Source organism: Sus scrofa, chromosome 9 (assembly GCF_054392235.1).
Source record: "Sus scrofa isolate SSC_HxYL_T2T_F1_AM1 chromosome 9, Sscrofa_HxYL_maternal_Yorkshire_Landrace_v2.0, whole genome shotgun sequence".
In the NCBI taxonomy this organism is placed as follows: domain Eukaryota; kingdom Metazoa; phylum Chordata; class Mammalia; order Artiodactyla; family Suidae; genus Sus; species Sus scrofa.
Window position 1 is genome coordinate 122,822,257 of NC_139391.1, and position 24,111 is coordinate 122,846,367.

General features: G+C 34.6%; 1 protein-coding gene across 14 annotated transcripts in view; it reads right to left on the reverse strand.

Moving 5' to 3' along the window:
• COP1 (COP1 E3 ubiquitin ligase) overlaps positions 1 to 24,111 on the reverse strand; it is a 200,745-nt gene that overhangs the window by 108,259 nt on the left and 68,375 nt on the right. For all 14 annotated transcript variants that reach the window (XR_014816273.1, XM_084977699.1, XM_084977697.1 and 11 more), the window contains 3 exons: positions 19,916 to 19,975; positions 18,434 to 18,510; positions 6,516 to 6,573 (listed from right to left, as the gene is read on the reverse strand). Coding sequence is in view for 13 of the 14 variants with exons in the window: in XM_084977699.1 (XP_084833825.1) it covers positions 6,516 to 6,573; positions 18,434 to 18,510; positions 19,916 to 19,975 (195 nt within the window). In the remaining variant the exon portion in view is untranslated. The remainder of the gene's footprint in view (positions 1 to 6,515; positions 6,574 to 18,433; positions 18,511 to 19,915; positions 19,976 to 24,111) is intronic.

The window sequence follows — 24,111 nt, forward strand, 5'->3', positions numbered from 1 at the left end:
TTGTATAGCTCTGATCTTTAGAATCAGGTTAATATTTCATATATTTTTTTAAAAGTTTGTATGTAATAAAGATGCAGGTGGTTGCTGGAACACAACCAGAAACAAATGAACTTAACTGTATTTCAGAGAAATATTGCAGTTAATATTCATGGAAAATTAACAAATCCAAGTAACCTTCAAACACACTATTACTTACTATATATTCTCTCAGACTAAAGATAAAAAGAAATTTAACTAAATATCCAACACACTAGTTAGTAGATTTGTTTTCTTATTAATTTCTATATTGGTTTCTTCTTAATTTTTATAGTAAGTCTATGACAATAAGTAAATTGTATTTTGATAATGAAAGGTGGGCTTCTGTCAGAAAAGGAACTACAGATACAGAAAGGGTTAAAGCCACAACATGGGAATTATCTTATGGCACAGCAGGTTAAGGATCCAGCGTTGTCAGTGCAGTGGCTTGGGTCGCTGCTGCGGGGAAGGTTCAGTTTCTGGCCTAGGAACTTCCATATGCCATGAGCATGGCCAAAAAAAAAAAAAAAAAAAAAAAAAAGCTACAATGTAAAAACCATATAAAAGAATGAAGTAATGCCATTTGCAGCAATGTGAATAGATTTAGAGATTATCATGTTAAGTGAAGTATGCCAAACAGAGAAAGACAAATATCACGGGATAACATTTACATGTGGAATTTAAAATATGACACAAATAAACTTATTTACAAGACAGAAACAGATTCACAGAATTAGAAAACAAATTATGGTTACCAAAGGGATAGAAGGGCAGAAGAGAGATAAATTAGGAGTACTGGATTAACGCATACAAACTACTATGCATAAAATAGGCAAACAACTAGGACCTACTACATACCAGAGGGAACTATACTCAATATCTTATAATAACTTACATATACATTCTGAAAAAGAATATATAAGTGAATCACTTTGCTACACCTGAAACACTTAACACTGTAAATTATACTTAATTTTTAAGAAACTTAATAATAAACATGGAAGAAATGTAACAGTTTGCATCCCCCAAACCCATCCATCCCACTCCCTCCCCTCCTCACCCCTGAAACCCCAAGCCTGCTCTTCTTGGCCATGATCTGTTTCTGTTTTCTGTTTACCTGTTTGTTATTTTTAGACAGGATCATCTGTTTCATATTTTAGATTCCACAAATAAGTGATATCATACGGTATTTGTCTTTTTCTTTCTGGCTTACTTCACTTGGTATGAGAATCTCTAGATCCTGCAAATGGCATTGATCTTCTTTTTTATGGCTGAGTAATATTCCATTGTATATATGCACCACATCTTCTTAATCCACTCATCTGTCAACAGACATTTAGGTTGTTTCCATGTCTTGGCTATTGTGAATAGTGCTGCAATGAACATGCGGGTGCATGTGTCTTTTTTAAGGAATGTTTTTATATGCCCAGAAATGGAATTGCTGAATCATATGGTAGCTCTATATTTAGTTTCGTGAGGTACCTCCATACTGTTTTCCATAGTGGTTGTACCAATTTACATGCCCACTAACAGCGGAGGAGGGTACCTTTTTCTCCACACCTTCTCCAGCATTTGTTATTTGTTGACTTGTTAATGATGTCCATTCTGACTGGTGTGAGGTGAGTCAGAACTGTAGTTTTGATTTGCATTTCTCTAATAATTAGTGATATTGAGCATTTTTTCATACGCCTATTGGCTCCATATGTCTTCTTTGGAGAAATGTCTATTTAGGTCTTCTGCCCGTTTTTCCACTGATTTGTTTGGGTTTTTGTTGTTGTTGTTGAGTTACATGAGTTGTTTGTATATTTTTGAGATTAGGCCCTTGTCTGTTGCATGATTGGCAAAGATATTCTCCCATTCTGTGGGTTTTCTTTTTGTTTTTTTTGATGGTTTCCTTTGCTATGCAAAAGCTTTTGATTTTGATTAGGTCCCACTGGTTTATTTGTGCCTTTGTTGTCATTATTCTAGGAGGTGGATCAAACAAGATGTTGCTGTGATTTATGTCAAAGAGCATTGTGCCTTTGTTTTCCTCTAGGAGTTTCATAGCTCTGGCCTTATATTTAGGTCTTTAATTCATTTTGAGTTTATTTTTGTATATGGTATTTGATAGTGTTCTACTTTCATTCTTTTACATGTAGCTTTCCAGTTTTCCTAGTACCATTTATTCAAGAGGCTATCTTTCTTCCACTGTATGTTCTGTTCTACTTCGTCAAAGATTAGTTGTCCATAGGTACTTGGGTTTATATCTGGGCTTTCTATCCTGTTTCATTGGTCTATATTTCTGTTTTTGTGCCAGCACCATATTGTTTTGGTGACTGTAGCTTTGTAGTATTGTCTAAAGTCAGGAAACTTGATTCCAATTAAATCTTATATAGGCTTGTTTTTATTTCTCTCAACGTTAATCATCTTGTGTTTTTCCTATTTTCCTGAGTTCAATACCTAGTTCACTTATTTTTATTCTTATCTAAAAATGAATCCATTTAATGATATAAATTTTAGGATAATTCTGACCAAAATTTCATAAATTTTGCTACATAATATTTTTTCCAGCATTATTTTTTGAATTGTTCATAGCAACATCTAAATCTACACTTTGACAAAAGGAATTCAGGGTCTTTAGTTTACTCTGTGTCTGTCTTAGTTATTTATTCAAGGTCCTTTTTCAGAGAATGGTACAATTTATCCAGTTTTTGAATCAATCTATTTTTCTAAATACTCCAAGATTACTATTAATAATGTATATCCTTTGATGCAAACTATGAAGTGAAAGAAGTACCTATTAAATCAAGTTTAACTCATCTCACCCAAAGAAAAATCCAATGTCTTATAATACCTAAGATAGCCATATACCAAAGAGGCCTCATTTATATTTTTCTCCCCCTTGTTCATTCCTCTCCAGCTATAATGGATTTCTTGACTATGTCACCTATGCTTCTACCCCAGGGTTTACATACTTGTTATCACTCAGTCAAGATCTTCCCAGAGATATTCACAGAGTTTGCTCCCTTACCTTCTCTTGTTTAAAGGTAATCTATTTTTATTACTATCAGTATTCCTCCAACTTGACTGAAAATTTGGTTACAGCAGTTTTTGTATGTTTTACTTTTGTTCACTAAAATAGTGTCTAGTAAGCAGGAGTTACTAAAAAACAAAAAACAAAACCGTTGGTCGAGTAAATTAATATTTAAAAGCACAGGCCCTGAAACCATGCCTAGGTTAAAATCTCTGCTCCCTCCTCTAGCTATATTACCTTGAGCAACCTCCTTAACTCTTCTGTGCCCCAGTTACCTTCTCGATAAAAGAGAAAATAGTAATAGTACTTATCTCATAGGAAAGTTCTAAGAATTAAAGCAGTTAATACATGTAAAATACTTAAGCAATGTCTATGAATAGTAAATGGAAGATGTTACCTAACTACTAATATTAATATTTTAATTACTTCTTGAGCTATACAGTTAGCCCTCTATATCCTCAGGTTCTGAATCTACAGATTCAACTAAATGCAGGCAGAAAATATTCCAAAAAAAGAGAAATTCCACAAAGTTTCAAAGAGCAAAACAAATTTGCAGCTGCAATGGCAACTATTTACACAGTTTCACATTGTATTTTAAAACTTTTTAATAGCATTACATTATATTAGGTATTATAAGTAACCTAGAGATGATAAGATATACAGGAGGATGTGCTGCATACGTTACTTACAAGTTTACATCAATTCATATAAGAGACTTGAGCATCCTTGGATTCTGGTATCTGTCAGGGTCTTGGAACCAATCCCCCATGGATACTGAGGGACGACTATACTTTAAAATCTTTTACCATGTTTAAGTTTTAATCAATTTTAAAAAATTTCTAATAGTTTTTGCTTTATAAAAATACAAATGCTTTATATTATGCCACACAAATTACTACTGCTTTGGGGGATTACATCTTTTCTTATGTGAAAAACTGTATCTATCCTCTGTGCTTTCTTACTTGAGTTCTATTTTGGTCTGTACTTATCTTCCCTTTATTATTCCTTTGTTTCTGCTATATTCCTTACCATTCCTACATTTGCCAGGCTTATCCTCAACTACTCTGTTTCCAATTCATTTCGTGTCAATTTGTTTTATATTTTTCTCTTCTAAAGAGTATAGCTAGAAATGAAGGGTAGGGACTTTGGCACAAGAGTCATAGCAGTTCTATCCCAAGAACACTAGCAGGTTTTCCTGCTCAACAACTTCCCTGTCCCCCCAACGGATGTTAAGGCTGGAGTCTCCTGGGAGTGTGCTTCACCCAAAAGCACACTTTTAATCTGCATACAGTGACCCACATGGTAGGCAGCCTTCCTAAATATTCTTTTTATCTTCTATGAATTACTTCTCAGTTTAGAGTGTAAGGATAGCAATACGTCAATGGGATTTCTTGTGGAAGAGGTGGGAGAGAGATTATCACATTGGCTTAGTGTACCACCTCAAACCAGAACTCTGCTTTATATATGAAAACAGTAGGTGCTGACCTAAAAACAAAACAAAGAGAAAAATACCACTATCCAAACTGCTTTTCTTTTTCACCCAGATTCAATTTTTATTGTTCCTAGCTCATGTAATTTGCTAGAAATTCCAAATCAATGTTTTATAGATGGCAACAGTAGAAAATTTTCTCTTTTTCCTCTATGCAGAGGTTGTCAATGCCTAGCAGCCAAAGACCATTAGGAACACACTTGTAGCTGAATAGGTTTTATCACTGCTCATTGCAACAAAGAACACAGCACACTTTGGGTTAAGGTAAGAGTATGTTACAAACTACTTATAAGATATAGGCTCATGTTAAGTGATTTGGGGGAGGGTTCAAGGAAATAAGGATTTGCTCTGGATTAGATTCAGTCAAGAAGTGGGGATAACTCTGTGACTGAGTATCTTAATAAATATTACATAGACAAACAGAAACCCGCAGTAAGACTAAAGCTGTAATTAGTAAAGATGCAGCAACTGCTCCTATCAGCCAGGACAGAGGTGTGTTTGCTCTTTTTTTGTGGCTTGCACAGCAATTCTTTTTGTATGTGCTTAAATAAGTTTATAAATTGATCTTGTTTTTTGTTTCATTTCATCACAGTCCCAGAGTGCTGTGTCTAAATTTGATACTCTGTGAGATTATGTTTAAAAGGAGAATATTTAGGCCCAGCTGTGATTGCCTAGGCTGTTTCCAGATACAAGTTCTTAAGGCTGTTTCAATTTAATTCTTAAAAATTTCTCCTGATACATCCTTTATACCTTATAAAAACATCTAGGTCTGATGTGTTCATGGCTGTTCAGAAATAGATACAAACCAATCCATAAACTTACTATAAAAAAGAACAGACCAAATCCAAGTACGCAATTGAAGATAACAAAGGATATACAGAGTAATTACACAAACTAACCATAAAAGTAAAAGAGGTAGTCATCTAAGTAGTGAGAGAAGAAAAATATAAACAAAAGCTGTATGATCCAAAAGAATTTTCCTTCCATTTTGATAAAGATAACTGCACTAACACATAAAGTGAATATACAAATGAACATGCATTAAAAATGCCATTTTTCTCATTTTAAGGAAAAAAGGATACAATAAAGGATAATGTAAGGACAATTTGTAAAATCTGAATAAGACATAGGGAGTAAAAATAGCATATCAATGTTAACTTCTTGAATTTTAAAATTATATTGTGATTACATAGGACAATATCCTTGTTTTTTAAGGAGATATACACTGAAGTATTTAGAGATAAAGAAATATTATTCTGTGCTTTAAACAATCCAAAGAAAAAAAATTTTATGTGTATGTATGTAAAAGAGAGACAGAATGAAAGAATTCCCTGAGCTAAGGATCAAGCACTGTCACTGCAGTAGTTGCAGGTTCAATCCCTGGCCCAGGGACCTCCACGTGCTGATAAAATAAATGTGGTCAAAATGCTAAGATCTGGATAATCTGCATATAGAATACAAAGGAATTATTTTTAGCATTCTTATGACTTTTCTCTAAATATGAAGTCATTTCAATATAAAAAGTTAAAAGGCCTCAAAATTAGATGTGACAAATATGAGCATCCCCAAGTCAGAGATGAAGAGCGTAAAAATTAAAATAATCATACAATTAATTAAAGGTGAAGTCAGGGTCTATTCTACTCAAATCTGTAATTTCCTTTCCATAGAAAAACTTCATGTTTCAAAATGATGATGGGTAATTCATTGATAAATTACAACTTTCCTATCTCTGAGAGAAACAATGCCCTAATTATTCATAATTCCCTCTTATAGTATTTCCTTCCCTCTCAAGGTCTGGGATGTTACCAGTATATTAAAAAAAAATTTTTTTAACTCATCAGTGATAAGCAAATATATAGCTAATTATTAAAGTCCTAATCAATACCCTAGCATTTGAAACAGCTGTCTTTATGACAGGACATTCCAGTAAACTCTCTGTGACTTTACAACTAGGGTGATTATTTTTGTGGTACCACTACTGTTAGATATATCTCTTACCTGAGAACTGCCACTGAAACCTGGAGGTTGGATGTATTCTGTGGAATCAATAATACTACTGCAAAATGAAGAAAGAAAAATGTGATTTCAGTTTATATAATCCCTTAGCAACAGTAAATCTAAAATATATCACATGTAAATTCCATATTTCTATTCCTAAGCAAATATTACCAATAATTTAATTAGATATCAAATAAATACATATCACATAAGCAAAAAAAAGTCAATGAATATTTACACCACCTTAAACATACCCACCTTGAAAGACTGTCAATAGGGAAAAATCACTAATCAGGTATATACACAGAAGTACTGCCACAGTTTCATTTTCATATCAGCTATTTGAACTCTATTTAAGGAAAAGAGGACTTAAGAGTATTGGAAGAAGAGCACAAGCATTCAAACAAAAGCTATGGAACACTGCAGCTATGTGCCCTTGGACAAATAAATACCCTACAAATCGCTCAGTTTCCTTATCTGCAGTGACCAGAGGGAAACTAGCTATCTCCAGCTGTACCTAGAGTCTCCCCAAGCTCCAAAATGTTATGATATAATCATCTCATATGAAAGAAAACTATCAAAAGAATGAATAAATGGTAAAATACCAATAACCTTTCTTTCGTAACCCCATACCTATGTTCTAATTTCCTCTGCCCTAGTCAAACATAATCTGTTTTCTCCATTGGTTCTTTCTATTTGGTTATATTCTCTGGGCATTCTCCTACCTACTCCTACAAAAACCTCTAGAAGCCCAGACTATTAGTTCTAACTATATTATTCTAATACCCTTCCCATTAGTTCTAACCATATCTGCCTTATCACCTCACTCCTAGCTCCTTCCTATCTTTAAATAAATTAGCCTATAAAGACTATTAACATCTGAAAATGGCATAACATTTGAATCAACCATGACAGATCAACAGTTACATGCATTTTTTAAAAATTCTTCACTATTTCTACTATAAAAATGTTTATATTCTTGTTTATCCTAATGAAATGTGAGCAATTGAGGGTACTAATTTCAATGGTTCTCTTTACACAAACACACAAAATCATTTTTTTAGTATTCAAAGGATCATAAAGGTTATAAAATGAGATGCACTCTTAAAAGTACAGAGTGGGTTTTAATTTCACCTGTTAGCAGCCAAATGACTCTGGGCAAATTATTGATCTTATTTGGCTTCCAGCTTCACCATCTATTAAATGAATAAGATACTTCAAAGAGTATGAGATTTAATTTAGTTCATTAATTATTCCCATTTCTCAAGTGAGGAAACTCTGCCACTGAGAGATTATGTATTTGGCCAAACTTAACAAGTCAGCAGCAGATTTAGAATTCAAACCCATGGTCTAGTTCCAGAGTTTACAGTGAACCACCATGCTACACACCCTAGGCACATCATACTCTATAATTGAAGAGTGAAGAAATCCAAGATTAGCCCAACCCACTTAAAAGACATAATTTAAGGAGAAAAGTGAAAAAACCAGCAAGTTATAAATATGGGCTATTAATTATTTCAAATAAATGTCAAATAAATAAAATAAATCATTTCAAATAAATTATAAAAATAAAGACAACCAAAAAATGGCAAGGGCAGGTAGTAACTAAAACTGAATTAGGAATAATACACTTTACTCACAATGGGGAAAAAAAGATGATAAAAGAATTCCTAATGTTCTGGATGATGACAATGAGGAGCTTGGTTAAAAATATATGAAAACTATACAGCTATTAATTCAAGTTAGAAAGGAAATTCAATTATGCTAGTAGATGTCACAAAACTACTCAAATTATTTTCTTCCAAAAGCAAAGATACACTTTGTAATTAGAAGACAAGACTGTTAATTTCATATATAAACTATACCTATAATGAATAAGAAGCTAAGGGATAACAGTGGCTCACTCTTTTTTTTTTTTTTTTTTAGGGCCCCACATGCGGCATATGGAAGATTTCACACTAGGGGGTCGAATTAGAGCTGCAGCTGCCGGCTTTTGCCACAGCCAAGCAACACGGGATCTGAGCCAAGTCCACGACCTACACCACAGCTCACAGCAACATTGGATCCTTAACTTACTGAGCAGAGCTAGGGATTGAACCGACATCCCATGGATACTAGTCAGATTTGTTAGCACTGAGCGCACAACAGGAATTCCAACAGTGGTTCACTCTTGATAAAAATAAGTTAACTAGTTTTAGAATGGACTTTTACTTGAAGAAAAATAAATTCACATTTAAATTACCATTACATACAAAATTAACTAATTAAAGAGATTTTTAATATGTGAGCAAAATAAAGTGTGTTCAGACAATTTAAGACTGATCATAAAGAAAATAAAACTATGGGAGTCTACATTGTGGCTCAGTGGTAACAAACTCGACTAGTATCCAAGAGAGAACATCCTGGGAACTTCCATATCCTGCAATTGTGGCCCTAAAAGGCAAAAAAAAAAAAAAAGAAACTAAAAAAGAAAACTATGAAGTTTTTAAATAAATAACGGAACAGAATGAACAACAACAACAAAACCTATGTACACACATGAAACCGCTGTCACTGATTTGTTTTTGTATTAGTATAAACTGGGCATCTACCCAGAGAAAACCATAATTTGAAAAGACAGATGCAACCCAATGTTACTGCAGCACTATATATACAATAGCCAAGACATGGAAGTAACCTAAATGTCCACTAGCAGAGGAATGGGATAAAGAAGATGTGGTACATATATATACAATGGAATACTACTCAGCCATAAAAAGAATGAGATAATGTCATTTAGAGCAACATGGATGGACCTACAGATTATCATACTAAGTGAAGTCAGTCAGACAGTGAAAGCCAAACATCATATGGTATCACTTACATGTGGAATCTAAGAAAAATATACAAATGAACTTACTTGCAGAACAGAAACAGCTTCACAGATTTTGAAAAATGAATTTATGGTTGCCAAAGGGAATGGGTGGCAGGGAGGGATGGAATAAGGGTTTGGGACTGGCATATGCACACTGCAGTATATGAAATGACTGGCAAACGGGACCTACTGTATAGCATAGGAAACTCTATCCAATAGTCTGTGATAATCTAGATGGGAAAAAATCTGCAAGAAAATGAATGTGCGCATATGTATAACTGAACTGCCTGCTGTACAGCAAAAATTACCACAACATTGTAAGTCAACTACACTTCAAAAAGCTTTAAAAGGAGTTCCCATCGTGGCTCAGCAGAAATGAATCTGACTGGCATACATGAGGACGCATGTTTGATCCCGGGCCTCGCTCAGTGGGTTAAGGATCCAGCATTGCCGTGAGCTGTGGTGTAGGTCACAGCTGCAGCTTGTGGCCAGCAGCTACAGCTCCGATTCAACTCTTAGCCTGGGAACCTCCATATGCTGCAGGTGCAGTCCTAAAAGGACAAAAAAAAAAAAAAGAGAGAGAGAGAGAGAGACAATGAAACTTTAAAAAATGAAAAAGAAAATATGAGTTATAGCCAAAACTTTCTTCCCAGCATTTTACATAAAATTCCTAAACTGGTTTCTCAAAATGACACATACTGAGCAACGTGTAACCTGAAAACAATGTGGCTTATAAATTTGAGTGTTAATTAAAACCAAGTATGATTTTAACTTTTTTAAACAGTAAAGTTTGTGACTATTTTATTCCTTTTCTACCAAGGCAGTAATCTCTAGTAAGGATGATTGCTTTAGAAATACTGATTACACCACTAACTGGGTGATGTCAGGCAAAACTGCTTCGTCTCTATGACTCATATTCGTCATTTGTAAAACAAAACTTACAGCACAGCATTTATTCTAAGGACTATTTGAGAATAATATGCGCAAATCACAAAAACTACCTAATACGCATATACTCTTACTCTGACAGCTGCAACTTTTGCAAATACAGTTCTCTAAGATAAAAATAATTTCCTGATTTTGATGCAAAATTCAATTGAAAATAGACATGAAATCTTTTCTTACACAATGTCTTGGTCTCATTAAAAGGTCACAAACTGTGTCTGTGACCTACACAACAGCTCACAGCAATGCCAGATCCTTAACCCACTGAGCAGGGCCAGGGATGGAACCCGTATCTCATGGATACTAGTCAGGTTCATTGCCACTGAGCCACAATGGGAACTCTTCAACAAGACATCTACAACCAATTTTACAGAACAGATTTTGTAAAATTAAACACTGGTGATTACAATGGCCTTTTCAGCAATATAGAGTTTGGCTTCTTAAAATATTGAGCTGAAAAAAGATGAAATAAAACTTCAATTCCTAGAACCCAAAATTATGAAAATCAAGTATTTTCTGCAACTTCTTTGAAGGTAAAACCTGACCTGAACAGATTTGGTATCATTTATCTTATTGTTTACATTCATGTTTCAATGCTAAAATATGAATGTGCTTGATTATGTGGAGCTGCCTTCTACTCTTCCATCAGTATACATAACACACAGCACATGTACTGTATTAACTTTCTAAAATTGTACAATACAGGGTATGGAGGACAGAAATAATACCATATACTGAAACACATTTGATTCCAGAGGTTTCCAAAAAAGTTATGAAAACCTATATATCATACAAGCTTGGATTCACTTGAGGAATGCAAGGGTAGTTCAATAACAAAAGTACTGGGTTCCAGAATTTCACTGGTGGCTCAGCAGGTTAAGGATCTGGCATTGTCACTGCTCTGGCTTCAGTCACAGCTGTGATGGGTTTGATCCCTGGCCCAAGAACCTCCACATGCCATGGGTGTCCCCACCCCTTCCCCAAAATAAAGGGCTCCAGAGTACATACCTATAATCTTTAGGAAAAAGACAGAGATTCAATTCATTATTCAAAGAATGAAAGTTATCAGAGTATTCCAGATCTCCAGGAAGAACTTGCCCCAACACCCTTCTGCCTCCTTTTAATTGTAGATGGTTAGAAAGGGTTGTAATTATACAGTACACAGGAGGACTGTGTGAACCTAATATTTATGCCCATAATTCCACAGTATTACTAAAGTTGGAAAAAAAAAAAAAAGCAAAAGGGCAATTCATTTCAATGTTTTCTTTGTAAGAAGAGTTTCCTCAGGGAGAAACTTATATTGGCAGATATAAAAAGCAAACATCTGAAAGATGGAAGAGTCTGAATCTGCTGCTTTACTGCTTTTAAAAGTAAAGAACTTGCTTAGTAGATTTCAAAAAACAGAGAATAAGCTCAAAAGAATAAGACTGACAGACTGATCCACCTCTAATAAGGCCAGTCAAAGTCTCAGTTCATTAGGCTAAGTGCTGTTTACGTTACAGAACGATCTACAACTCTACTGAGTAGAGTAAGAGAAATAGAAATCTTCGTACTATCTTCCCCAAAGATGAAATAAATTTAAGATAGATATACAACTTTAGTGTTGAACATCAGAGTTTACTTCTATGAAAAAGTAAGCATATCAGATTATTAAAAATGTCAGTAATAGACATATCCACTACCTACTAAACAAGTATCTATGCATATTTAAAGTATGATCTGCTAGGCCTACATTTGAATCTCTGGGACCCATCTCACACCTACTGATGAGATTTGGGGGTAGGGTTCAAATATCTACATGTCAAATAAGAGTCTTGGTAGATTCCATGAGACCTATTCATACCCCAGATTTCACATTAGAATGGACTGTTAATACCTTCACCAAGCAGTGATAATCAGTTTATAACAAGAACCCAAAGATTTTTTAAATCCTGAAACACCAACACATCAAATATAATTACTAAAGTTTGATTATTTTAATTACTGGAATCAAAAAGTCTAAATACACCATACTTTAAGCAGATTAATTTGCCATCATAACTTATTTTCCATCCTATATAAAACTATGAGAGCAGAGTTCTAGGGTCTGTCATATTCACAACTATATCTCCAGTACCTAAAACTGTGTTTTATACATGTTTGATACACCTCCAAAAATTGATGACTGAGTATTTCTCTTCAAATATTCTAAATAAAGGAAACTGCATTATTTCAAAAAAACTTTTTCATAACTTGCTACATTTCTATTACCTGTCAATTTAATGAGAAACTACAGATGTGTAAAGAGTACCCTTTACGTTGTTGCCAAGGAAATGTGTTTATTACTGTTTTGTTTCTTTGTTCAAGTTGAAAATTCCATAAGCTTCTTCAATGTCCTCCACTGCCTATGGCATCAAATTCAACTCCTCTGCATGGTATAGGGTCAGAGTTAAGGCAAGTAATCCTTGGTATACTGGCTACAGTGAATACAAGTGTTGCACAGCAGATCTGTTTGTAATCATCTAACCTTGGAGATACGGAAAACAGTGTCAGGCTGTGTACAGAGAATTTCCTAAATTATTACAATTCCCCTCCTGGACAAAGGGAAATAAATGTTATATTAAAAACTCTTTAGAGGAGTTCCTGTTGTGGAACCCAACTAGTATCTATGAGGACGTAGGTTCAATTCCTAGCCTTGCTCAGTGGATTAAGGATCTGGCATTTCCATGAGCTGCGGCTCGGATCCCACATTCTGTGGCTGTGGTATAAGCCGGCAGCTGCAGCTCAGATTCATCCCCTAGCCTGGGAACTTCCATATGCCTAAAGGAAAAAAAAAAAGAACAAACAAACCAAAAAAACCCAAAACCTCTTTAGGTTTATTCAGAAGATTTGTTTAAAATATATAATAAATTAGGAATAAATTTGTAAGGATTAGAGTTAGACTTGACCATAAAAACATTTTAATTCCTCCATTTTAAAAGAAAAGTTATCTTACCAAGTGAAATAAAGCAGTTAAACCAATAATAATTGCCAAAAACTACCATAAATGTAAGAATTAATATGTAAGAAGAGGCTATTAACACTGCTCTGGTTACAGGTTATAATCCAGCCAAAGACCCAACATGCAAGAAATACAGCAGATGAATCCCTTTTCATCCACTATACCAAACAGCCAACCCTAACCACCACCCTCTCCCCACCACACCTATGTCTTTTTAATGACTTGGCGCATGGGGATGGGGTGGAGGGTCGCTCAGATAAATATAACTGTGGAGAACTGTGTGGCTGAGTTAAAAAGTAATTTCTTAACCTAGTCCGGAAGTCATTATACAGTATCAAATTCCTTGAATTGAATTTCATTAGTTTACTCATTCAAATTATAAAATATACAAATTCACAAGGTACTGATTTATCTCTCTTGCTCCCTCCCTCCCTCTCTCTCTCTCTCTATATATATATACACACACACACACATATTCTTTTTTAAATTTTATTGGAGTATAGTTGAGTTACCGTGTTGTTATATACATTCATAGTAACAGTTAAATAATCCCAGCATCCATAAAATGACCCCTTGCTTTTCCCTTCTGTGATACCTACATTTTGCTTCATCTGGACCTTTGTCAAAAATGATAGAAACACAAATGAAAGGTTAAGTTTCAAAAATATTTGACAGAGTAGTTAAATAAAAACAAAAGTGTCTTATATAGCAAGTCTGTTACTGGTAAAAGCATTTTAAAGATTAGAGATTCTAGACTAATTTTACTTACTATTTGTATTTATATTGCATTTATTTACTACTCTATCACAGGAGAGCATGAGTTACTCTGCAAATTTAACTCCATAATTATATGGATCATATAAAAGCATATTCATCCCCAAGCAGATAAAGAAGTTTCAACTAATATGCTGTATTTAAACCGAGTTCTTGGAAGTTCTAAAAATACAGAGGTGAGAGCCTAATAACTGACGATTCTGAAATACTTGCTTGGTTTAAAGACAAAAACAAAAGAAATCTGAGATGATGATTTCTGAGACAGAAATCACATCAATGAGATGTATGTTAAAAATTACAGGCAAAGCTACTGGTAATAAATGGCTTTGAAGAAGATTAAAATCTAAATGTTAATTTTAGATTTTTTTGGTCTAAGAATGTTTTTAATCTAAACAAAATCAAGATCAAAAGTCAAGAAGATCTGACTAAAATGTTTCATTTTATTACATACACAAAGTTTGGGCTAAAAAAGTTAAAAATGCCTAGTATATTAATAATTCTCTAGAAGAATGGACCATGCTATGTATACGCTCATAATCATACTCTCAGACAAAACAAAAACAAAAATAATTCCATTTGGCAACAGGTAAAAGGTTGACTGTGCTTGCCTATCACTGTCCAGTTTACTCATGATTTGACACATACTGGTATGCAACAATGAAATATAAACTATAGTTAATCCTGTGAATTATGGAAAATTCCTTCCTCAGAATCTAAAGAATTAAAAAGGCCCTGAAAGCAGCAATCTTTGGGTTTGAACTAGTTCTAATATAGGAAATTTGCAATGGATTAAGACTTAAAAGTGGATTAAAAAATTTTTTTGCCTAATTTTATCAAGAAAATAATTACATACTGTCCCCTAAACCTATAACAATGAAGCCTGACAGGTTTTTTTTAAAAATTATATTAATTAGTTTACTTACTAAATATACTAAAGGTCATGCTTCAATCAAATTTTCACAAACTATGAAAATTAAATGATATTCTAGGTTAATTATACATTTATTCAAAAACCTATTTTAAGTTCTATTATATATAAATGCTCACATAAAAATGTAGGGGTATAAGAAAATCCCAATATTCACAGGATTATAGCACAGCAAGGGAAGTCTGCACAAACTAGTACACATACTATGAGCAGGACCAAATAAGCAGGAATCTTTCGTAATAAAAAAAAAAATGGTTAGTTTCATCTTCCCCTTTCCTCCTCCCCTTCATTTTTTTCTTGGGCACTGGTGTATCAAAAAAGAATAAAGAAAAGCTCATTCTGGTTGGATTGGGGGGTAGAGGGTGTGGCAGCGGGAGAGGGGAACTACTAAAGAGAGGAATCCAGGAGGAGACTTCTAAGCAAAAGGAACAATATAAGCAAATATACCCTAACATCTTGTTTGGGGAGTTAAATTCAATTCTAAAGCACAAAAACCATAAGCAGGGTACAGGTGGCTATGGAAGGTCATGCAAAAGAGTTAAATCTAAGCCAATTTACATGTAAGAGAGAGCCCTTGAAGGATTTTAAGCAGGAAAGTAACATGATCAGCTTGCTCACAATACACTGTAGGAGGGTAGTTAAAAGACATTGCTAGACTCCATGTGGTATACAGCGTCTAAACAAGGCAGCAGGAAGAGAATAGACAAGGTATGACAATTACAGTTAATCATGGTACATGGAAGACAAAATCCTGGAGGAGGTTGGGTACAACTGTATGTCTTTTTATTTTCATTAAATACATAAATCTAACCATAAACCAAAATCTATACAAGGGATTTAATGATCTTATTAAAAAGGTCCTCATTATAGGAAAACCATGAATTCACAAAAAATCTTTTTTTTTTTTTTTTAAAGTAAACCACTTAAAAGAGAGACCAAAATGCTACAGTGAGGAATAAAAACAAAAACTGTCTGGCATTTAAATAATGAAGCTAATAACTAGAGGGAAAAAATGATAACTCAACCTCAGGCTATTTCCTAAAAATAAAGCAAACTCAAATATTGATAGAATAAAGTAACATTCTTTCCATGTTTAATTTTATATCTTAATCTTAAGGGTCGTTTCTCAAGAGTATTTAAGGAGACATCATTTTTCCCAAGTGTCTTTCTCAAAGTCTGAGTGATAATCAAATTACCTGTTTTAAGAAAATACCAAAAGACTCTTTTGAAGAAAATACCATGTTTGCCTATCTTCTCATTTTGTTAACCAGTCTAACTGTGCCAGAATCTCATTTGACAAGGCTTTCCATAAGATTTTAGCAATTCTCCAACAAAGGTTTCATAGACTCCATGAAATACTATATCTTCTATGGGACAGGATACTTTATTTTACAATACTTTTTCACTTCTCTTCTCTTCCACCAATAAAATTCTAATCCACGCCACCATATCCTCTCCTCTGGACTCTTAAAATGTTACAAACTTTCCTCCTAGTTTCCAACGGCCAAGAATTGATAGGGACACTGAAAGTCTCCTATCTATCCTCTATGTAGGAACCCCAGTAAATATTTTAAAATCTAAATAGATCCTGCTCAAAACTCCACCATGGAAGTTCCCAGGCTAGGGGTCCAGTCGGAACTGCAGCTGCCAGCTTACACCAAAGACACAGCAATGCAGGATCCAAACCATTTCTGTGACCTACACCACAGCTCACAGCAATGCCAGATCCTTAACCTACTGAGCACGGCCAGGGATTAAACCCACATCCTCATGGACACTAGTCGGGTTCATAACCCACTGAGCCACAATGGAAACTCCTTCCCATGACTTTTTATTATATTTTCACTTTATTTCATTCATGTGTCAGCTCCCTGGTATTTCTACTGTCCTTGCTAAAGTACTACTGATATATTATGTACTAGAATTACTACATTATAAATTTGCTCACGTAGCATCTTCCCCAACCTTCACACACACAACACCCCAAAAGGGAAGCTCCATAAGGGAAGGGATCTTGCCAGCTGGATTTAACACTCAGAGCAGTATCTAGTGCATCAGAGGTATTCAATAAACAGAGCCAGTTAAATGAATATAATGCTATATTATCTATATGCTATTAAAAGCCATCAATGAGAGAGTGAACAAGGACCTGGACACAACAGATAGAAAGAAATGCTACTGTTAAACAGAGAGTGATATGACACTGAGAATTATCAGTTTGTAAGAGAAGAGTTAATGATACGACAACCTTTACTTGCCTGCATGCACACACATAATAAACATTCTATTGACAAAGACCCCCCTGTACATCAGGAAGTGAATGCTAAGCTTAAAGGTAATATCTCACAGACCGTGTCATTCCCAAGTGTTCAAAAGAAAAGAAAATATGCAGAAAACAAGCTGAATTACAAGGGTAAGGTGCCCCTGGAATCACCTAGAATTGGCAAGGATTCTCCATAAAACAGTTAATGAAAAATGTCAAACATTCTAGGGATTTTTGTTATCTAGACTATTCTTTGTGCCCCGTTCCCTATATATCACCTCAAATAACACAGAAAATAGGCTTCCTGAATTGATACATGTTCTGAAGGTTAGTATAATGTCTTGTACTGTCACTGGACTACCTGATAATCCATGTGTTATCCTGAAACTATCTGTCCAGAAAGTCCCCACTGGACCATCAGCCTAAATGGATCATCAAATTAAAAACAAGTAAAATTGCTCTTGCTATGAACATAACAAATTTGAATTCAAATTTTAGGTAGTAGGTATTTCATCAAATTGAATGTGAGAGTTACACAGGGACCACAGATATTCACTATATTTCACAAACACTTACTGAAGGAAGCCAGTCACCACTACTACTCTAAAACCTAAGGAAAGAGTGACCAGGAAGACCTATATAATTCCTGCTCTATAGAGCATGTAGAAGGGAAGGCTTAATTAAATTAATAATATGGAGTCAGAAGACATCAGGGATATCCTAGCCAACAGAACTATTTCATATCCTCATTTTAAATCTGGGGAAAGTGATCCGCAAGAAAATTCAACAGGTTAGTGGAAAAGTCAAAGGTTTTACTTTATCTAATTCTTCTCTACTTATTACCATTTCATGTTTTTAAGTTATAGATTTTTAATGTCATCTGATTTTAACTCACAAGATATTTAAAGCTGTCATTATTTTAAGTAATCCACCCAACTTTTAATCCAACTCTGAATTCATACTATTATAATATTCTACTCACTAACAGTTGCTGGCATGAAAATTCAAAGAATTAAGGAAACAGATGGGCCATCTGAATCTCATTTCTAGATCATGACCAAAAGTAATTTCTCAGGGGTTTTGTACATTACATGGAAAAGGCTCCCAAGGACTAGTACCATATGTGCACTTTGTAATATAAATCCTAAGCAATTACAAGTTTCAAGCTCTGTACCTGTGTGATGGAGAAGGAGCTTCAAATTGAGGCACTGTGCTATCCTCACTGACAGGAGAGTATAAGCCACTCATTTCCTGGAAGCACAATTATTACAATTATAGACACTTCAAACAGAAGATATATAAATCAAAAGGAGTTATGATACCATATTCCTTTCCAATCCCAGGTTTTATCAGTCCCTTTTTATCTCAACATCCAAATGTCTGTCTCAAGGCTTTCTCTCCATAGAATACAAAAGCAAGAATATCTGAAAGTTAAGAGACAAGCCTTTTCTATGGTACACATTCTTAACAAAGAACTCTTTCATAAATATTTTTCATCACTTATGAAGTCACTTAATATAGAAAAAGACAAATGTAAATATTTTAAGTGAGATGTACAGTACACTTTGTGAATAGTGAACTAGCTCATCATTAATCCAGGTGAGAACCTACTGATAAATATTAAGATAAATATGACAATATGGCAACTGGATCATTAGGTTCAACTCTCCAAAGTAGAGAAAAACAGAATGTCAGTTTCTGCTTTTAAATATTCTCTGCAAACATTACAAAAAATAATGCTCCTCTTGATGCAAATATTAGCTTTGTTGGTTAAACTCTAACCTCTGGTCATTAACTTAGAGGAAAAGGCCTTGTAATAAATTATTACTGCATAAATTATGACTGAATCATACCAACAGCCTGGCCTGCTTTGCTATATGCTACATTTAATCTATGGGAAAACAGTAAATTTTTAAATGCCACTGAAGATGCATAATCAGGTAGAATTATTTCTGGCTAATCCGAGCCTAGTTCAATCATACAGCCAAGCAAGGAACATCAATACAGTAGTAACAAATCAGGACTGCCACATGGGATACTGAACTTCCACAAAATATTAAACTCTATCATTTATACATGCAAATGAAAATTATAACATATGTGAATAAAGTATAACTCATACTAAATTTAAATATAGCTGAAGAAAATAACCTCAATCATAATAGCCTATAAGCCTCCCTAAGATCCTCTCATGGATTTCTAGAAGTAAACTATATTATACTATAAAGTCCTAGATTATTATTAATTTGTTCTCATCTCTTTTTTAAAATCATCTTATCACAATAGACATATGTAAGAACTTCCTGATTTAATAAAGAATGGAATCGTGACATATCATTTTGATGGCAATAATTGAGAGTTTTGTGGGAGTTGATTTAAGTTAACATGATGGCAAAGCAAGAAAACTGATTTTTTTTTCACTCTAAGAATAATGATGGCAATAAAACACTGTGAAACAAATTTAGAATACATTTTATCATAAAGAAAGTGTTTAGAATGCTTACTCTGCGAAAATGCACTCTCAATTAAAATTGAAGTAACATCTGTTACTTCCTATAAAATGGAGACCAAACTTATAAATTTCACACAATTTAAAGAAAAAGCAAAATTTCATGAAAATGAAAATTAGTAGAGATGTGAAAAATTGATAACATACTTCCACTCTTTTGATATCCTCTTCCAAAACACTTAGCTCCTTCTGGATCTGCTCCAGTTGCTGTAGATTAGAGAGAGAGGGAAAAAGAAAAGTCTAAACCAAGCCACACTGGCATCACTGCAATCATAAAACAACTTATATTTGTAAAATGATTTTTAGGAAACTGGGCAGTAATGGTAAATTGTAAGGGTGAAAAACTGCAGACAAAAGGCATTAAAAAGTAAATGCAGGAATCCCCTTGTGATGCAGAGGGTTATGGATCCCACAGTGTCACTGCAGCAGTTTGGGTTGCTGCTGTGCTGAGTGTTCAACTCCTGGCCTGGGAACTTCCACACACGATGGGCACAGCCAAAAGAAATAAAAGAGTAAAGGGAAAGACTTAATATTTAAGGAAACACAATGTTGTACTTCCTTTAATATGACAAGGATTGACTTTATAATAAAAATACTAAAGATGAACAACAATGACAATGTGACTTAATAAAAACAGAAGACATTCAAGTAACTTTCAAATTACCTCATTTAATTGTCAGCAATTAATGTTAGCATATCAGTTGCTAACTCCATTTGAAAAATAAAATTAGTCTCAGAGATTAAATTCTACCACCCAAATCCAATCACAACTTAACCTCCTAGGTATTTTTTAAAACATACTTAAGATAATGTTTTATCTTTGATATCTTACCTATTATACCATAACTTTTCTCCATGCCATTAAAGTGCAAATATTTTCATTAGTGCATCACATTCAATGATATATTTAACCAAGGTCCTCTCATCAGAGATTTAAATTGTTTGCAAACTGGGAGTTCCCTTGTAGCTCAGTGGTAATGAACCTGACTAGTATCCATGAGGATTTGGGTTCGATCCCTGGCCTTACTTGGTGGGTTAAGTATCCAGTGTTGCCGTGATCTGTGGTGTAAGACACAGATGTGGCTCAGATCCTTCATTGCTGTTGCCATGGCTGTGGTGTAGGCCGGCAGCTGCAGCTCCAATTCAGCCTGGCAACTTTCATATGCCACATGTGCAGCCATAAAACACACAGAAACACACACACACACAAAATTGGAAATTATCATAAATAATTCTGGAACATATGAATCTTCATTTCAAATTATACAAGCCTACATTTCAAATTTTATTGAAGTAATTAAAATGAAATTATTTGATCAAAAGAAATAGTTAGGAAATCTTCACTATATAAAATAAAACTGCTTCCCAGAAACACTATCGAATTTAAATTCCTATTACAATTATGTATAAGCAGCTGTCTTAGTTTAAGCCAAATATATTGAGCCAATTTTTAAAATGTAAAATAATAATAACAAATACTTATATAATACTTATTGCCAGATGTGAACCAGGAACATGAAGCAGAGAGAGGTTAAGTGACTTGCTCAAGATCATTCAGCAAGTATATGACAGAACTGGAGTTGAAATTAAGGCAGCCTTCTTGTTCCAGAATTCACACTGTTCACTACCATGCTATGCTGCTTCTTTTGACAGAACTGGAGTTGAAATCAAGGCAGCCTTATTGTTCCAGAATTCACACTGTTCACTACCATGCTATGCTGCTTCTTAAAAAGTGAACCTTATTGTTTAACTTACATTTATTTAATGACCAGTAGGGAAGCACCTTTTCTTCTGTGGCAATACATATATAGTGGATAATATATTAATTTATCAATCCTAAGCCCTGTGAGACACAGGATGTAGAAAACTCTAGCCCTTGCCCTCACGGAATTCAGTCTATGGGAAATGGCAAATAAGTAAACCAATAGTTGAAATATCACAGGAAGCATTATGATAATGGAGTATACAGAGAATTAAAAGAGTACCAACTGCTCCTAATCTAGATAGAAAACTTGGGGAGAAGAGAAAGGCAAATGGATAACTGAAATAGGATTTGAAATTAAATGAAATGCTGATCCTTGAAAGACTAACATAATTTTGTCAGGTAGAAAAAACAGTGAGAAAAGACAGAATAAGCAGGGTAAATAATAATACATACAAAGTCCTAAAAGCTATGAGAAAGGTAAATAATAAATCTGAAGTTACAACAATGAATGAAATCACCCCACGTCAATCAGTATAGTCAGAAGAGATAAGAATAAAAATCAGGTGCCACAGAAATAAAAGCAAAAATAAACCAATGGGACCTAATCAAACTGACAGGCTTTTGCACAACAAAAGAAACCAAAAAGAAAACAAAAAGACAACTTACAGAATGGGAGAAAATAGTTCCAAATGATGCAACTGACAAGGGCTTAATCTCTAAAATATACAAGCAACTTACACAACTCAACAGCAAAAAAGCCAAACAACCCCATGGGAAAATGGGCAAAAGATCTGAATAGACGTTTCTCCAAGGAAGATACACAGATGGTCAACAAGCACATGAAAAAATGCTCAACATCACTGTTTATTAGAGAAATGTACATCAAAACTACCTCACACGAGTCAGAATGGCCATCATTAATAAGTCCACAAATAACAAATGCTGGGGGTGGTGTGGAGAAAAGGGAACCCTCCTGCACTCTTGCTGGGAATGTAAGCTGGTGCAGCCATTATGGAGAAAGTATGGAGGTATCTTAGAAAACTATACATAGAACTACCATATGATCCAGCAATCTCACTTTTGAACATATATCCAGACAAAACTCTCCTTAAAAAGTCACATGCACCCGCATGTTCATTGCAGTACTATTCACAATAGCCAAGACATGGAAACAACCAAATGTCCATCGACAGATGATTGGATCAAGAAGATGTGGTATGTATACATAATGGAATACTACTTGGCCATAAAAAAGAACAAAATAATGCCATTTGCAGCAACACAAATGGAACTAGAGACTTTCATCCTGAGTGAAGTAAGTCAGAAAGACAAATACCATACACTATCACTTATATCTGGAATCTAATATACTGCACAAATGAACCTTTCCACAGAAAAGAAAATTATGGACTTGGAGAATAGGCTTGTGGTTGCCAAGGGGGAGGGGGTGGGAGTGGGATGGACTCGGAGCTTGGGGTTAATAGATGCAAACAACTACCTGTGGAATGGATTAGCAATGAGATCCTGCTCTGTAGCACCAAGAACTATCTCTAGTCACTTATGATGGAGCATGATATTAGGAGAAAAAAGAATGTATACATGTATGTATAACTGGGACACCATGCTAAACAGGAGAAAAAAAAATTGTATTGGGGAAATAAAAAAAAAAAATTTTTTTAAATTGAGTGCAGGGAACATCAAAGGAAGAAGAAGCAGGTCAGTGCTCACTTTTTTTTTTTTTTTTTTTTTTTTTAAGGGCTATGCCTGCTTCATATGGACATTCCCACGCTAGGGGTTGCTTAGCTTGCAACCCTAGGTCCTAGGTTAGAGGTTGCTGCAGCTTGCAGCACACGAAATCCTTAACCCACTGAGCAAGGCCCGGGATCAAACGCACATCCTCATGGATACAAGTTGGGTTCTTAACCCTCTGAGCCACAATGGGAACTCCTATGTTAACTATTAATAAGGGCAAGGGGGTAGCCACAAAACCAGGAGAAAAGATAGTACAGTATCACAGAAACCACTAGGGGGTGGGGAAGAGTGGTTAAAAAAAAAAAAGTAATTAGCACTGTCAAATTCTTTCAATTCTTTCATCTACTTTAATGAATTTAACTACACCCTAAAAATTTTTCACACAATACTCCTACCTTAACTGAAACTTTGCTCTCCCTCAAAGACACAGTCTGTCTCGGAATTCCTTCAAATAAAAGTGGGTCAAGTGGTAAATTCTTTCATGCCTCAGACTAGATAGGGACTTACCACTTTCACTGCATTCAGTAGCCATTCCCAATAATTAGTCTTCCACAGTAACATTAAAAACACTCTGGTCTGGCTCAATCCAAGGAACCAAATCACTGTCTACAGATCTGGGACATCTATAAATGTCTCAGTTATTTCCTACCATTACTGAAGCCTTTTGCCTTTTGGTCTATGGGCATTTTCAACTCCACTGACTCTGACCACTAATTCAGCAAAACATCTCATGGTCACCTCTTACCTTTTATACTTAATGGCCTTTAAATTCTTCCTGTTGAAATCTTTAAGCAAATACTGAGGGGTCTTTGGTATGAATGCTTTACAAACACATTTACAGAGAAGGATGAAATTAAATATCAAAAACATCAAAATATCAAAAACA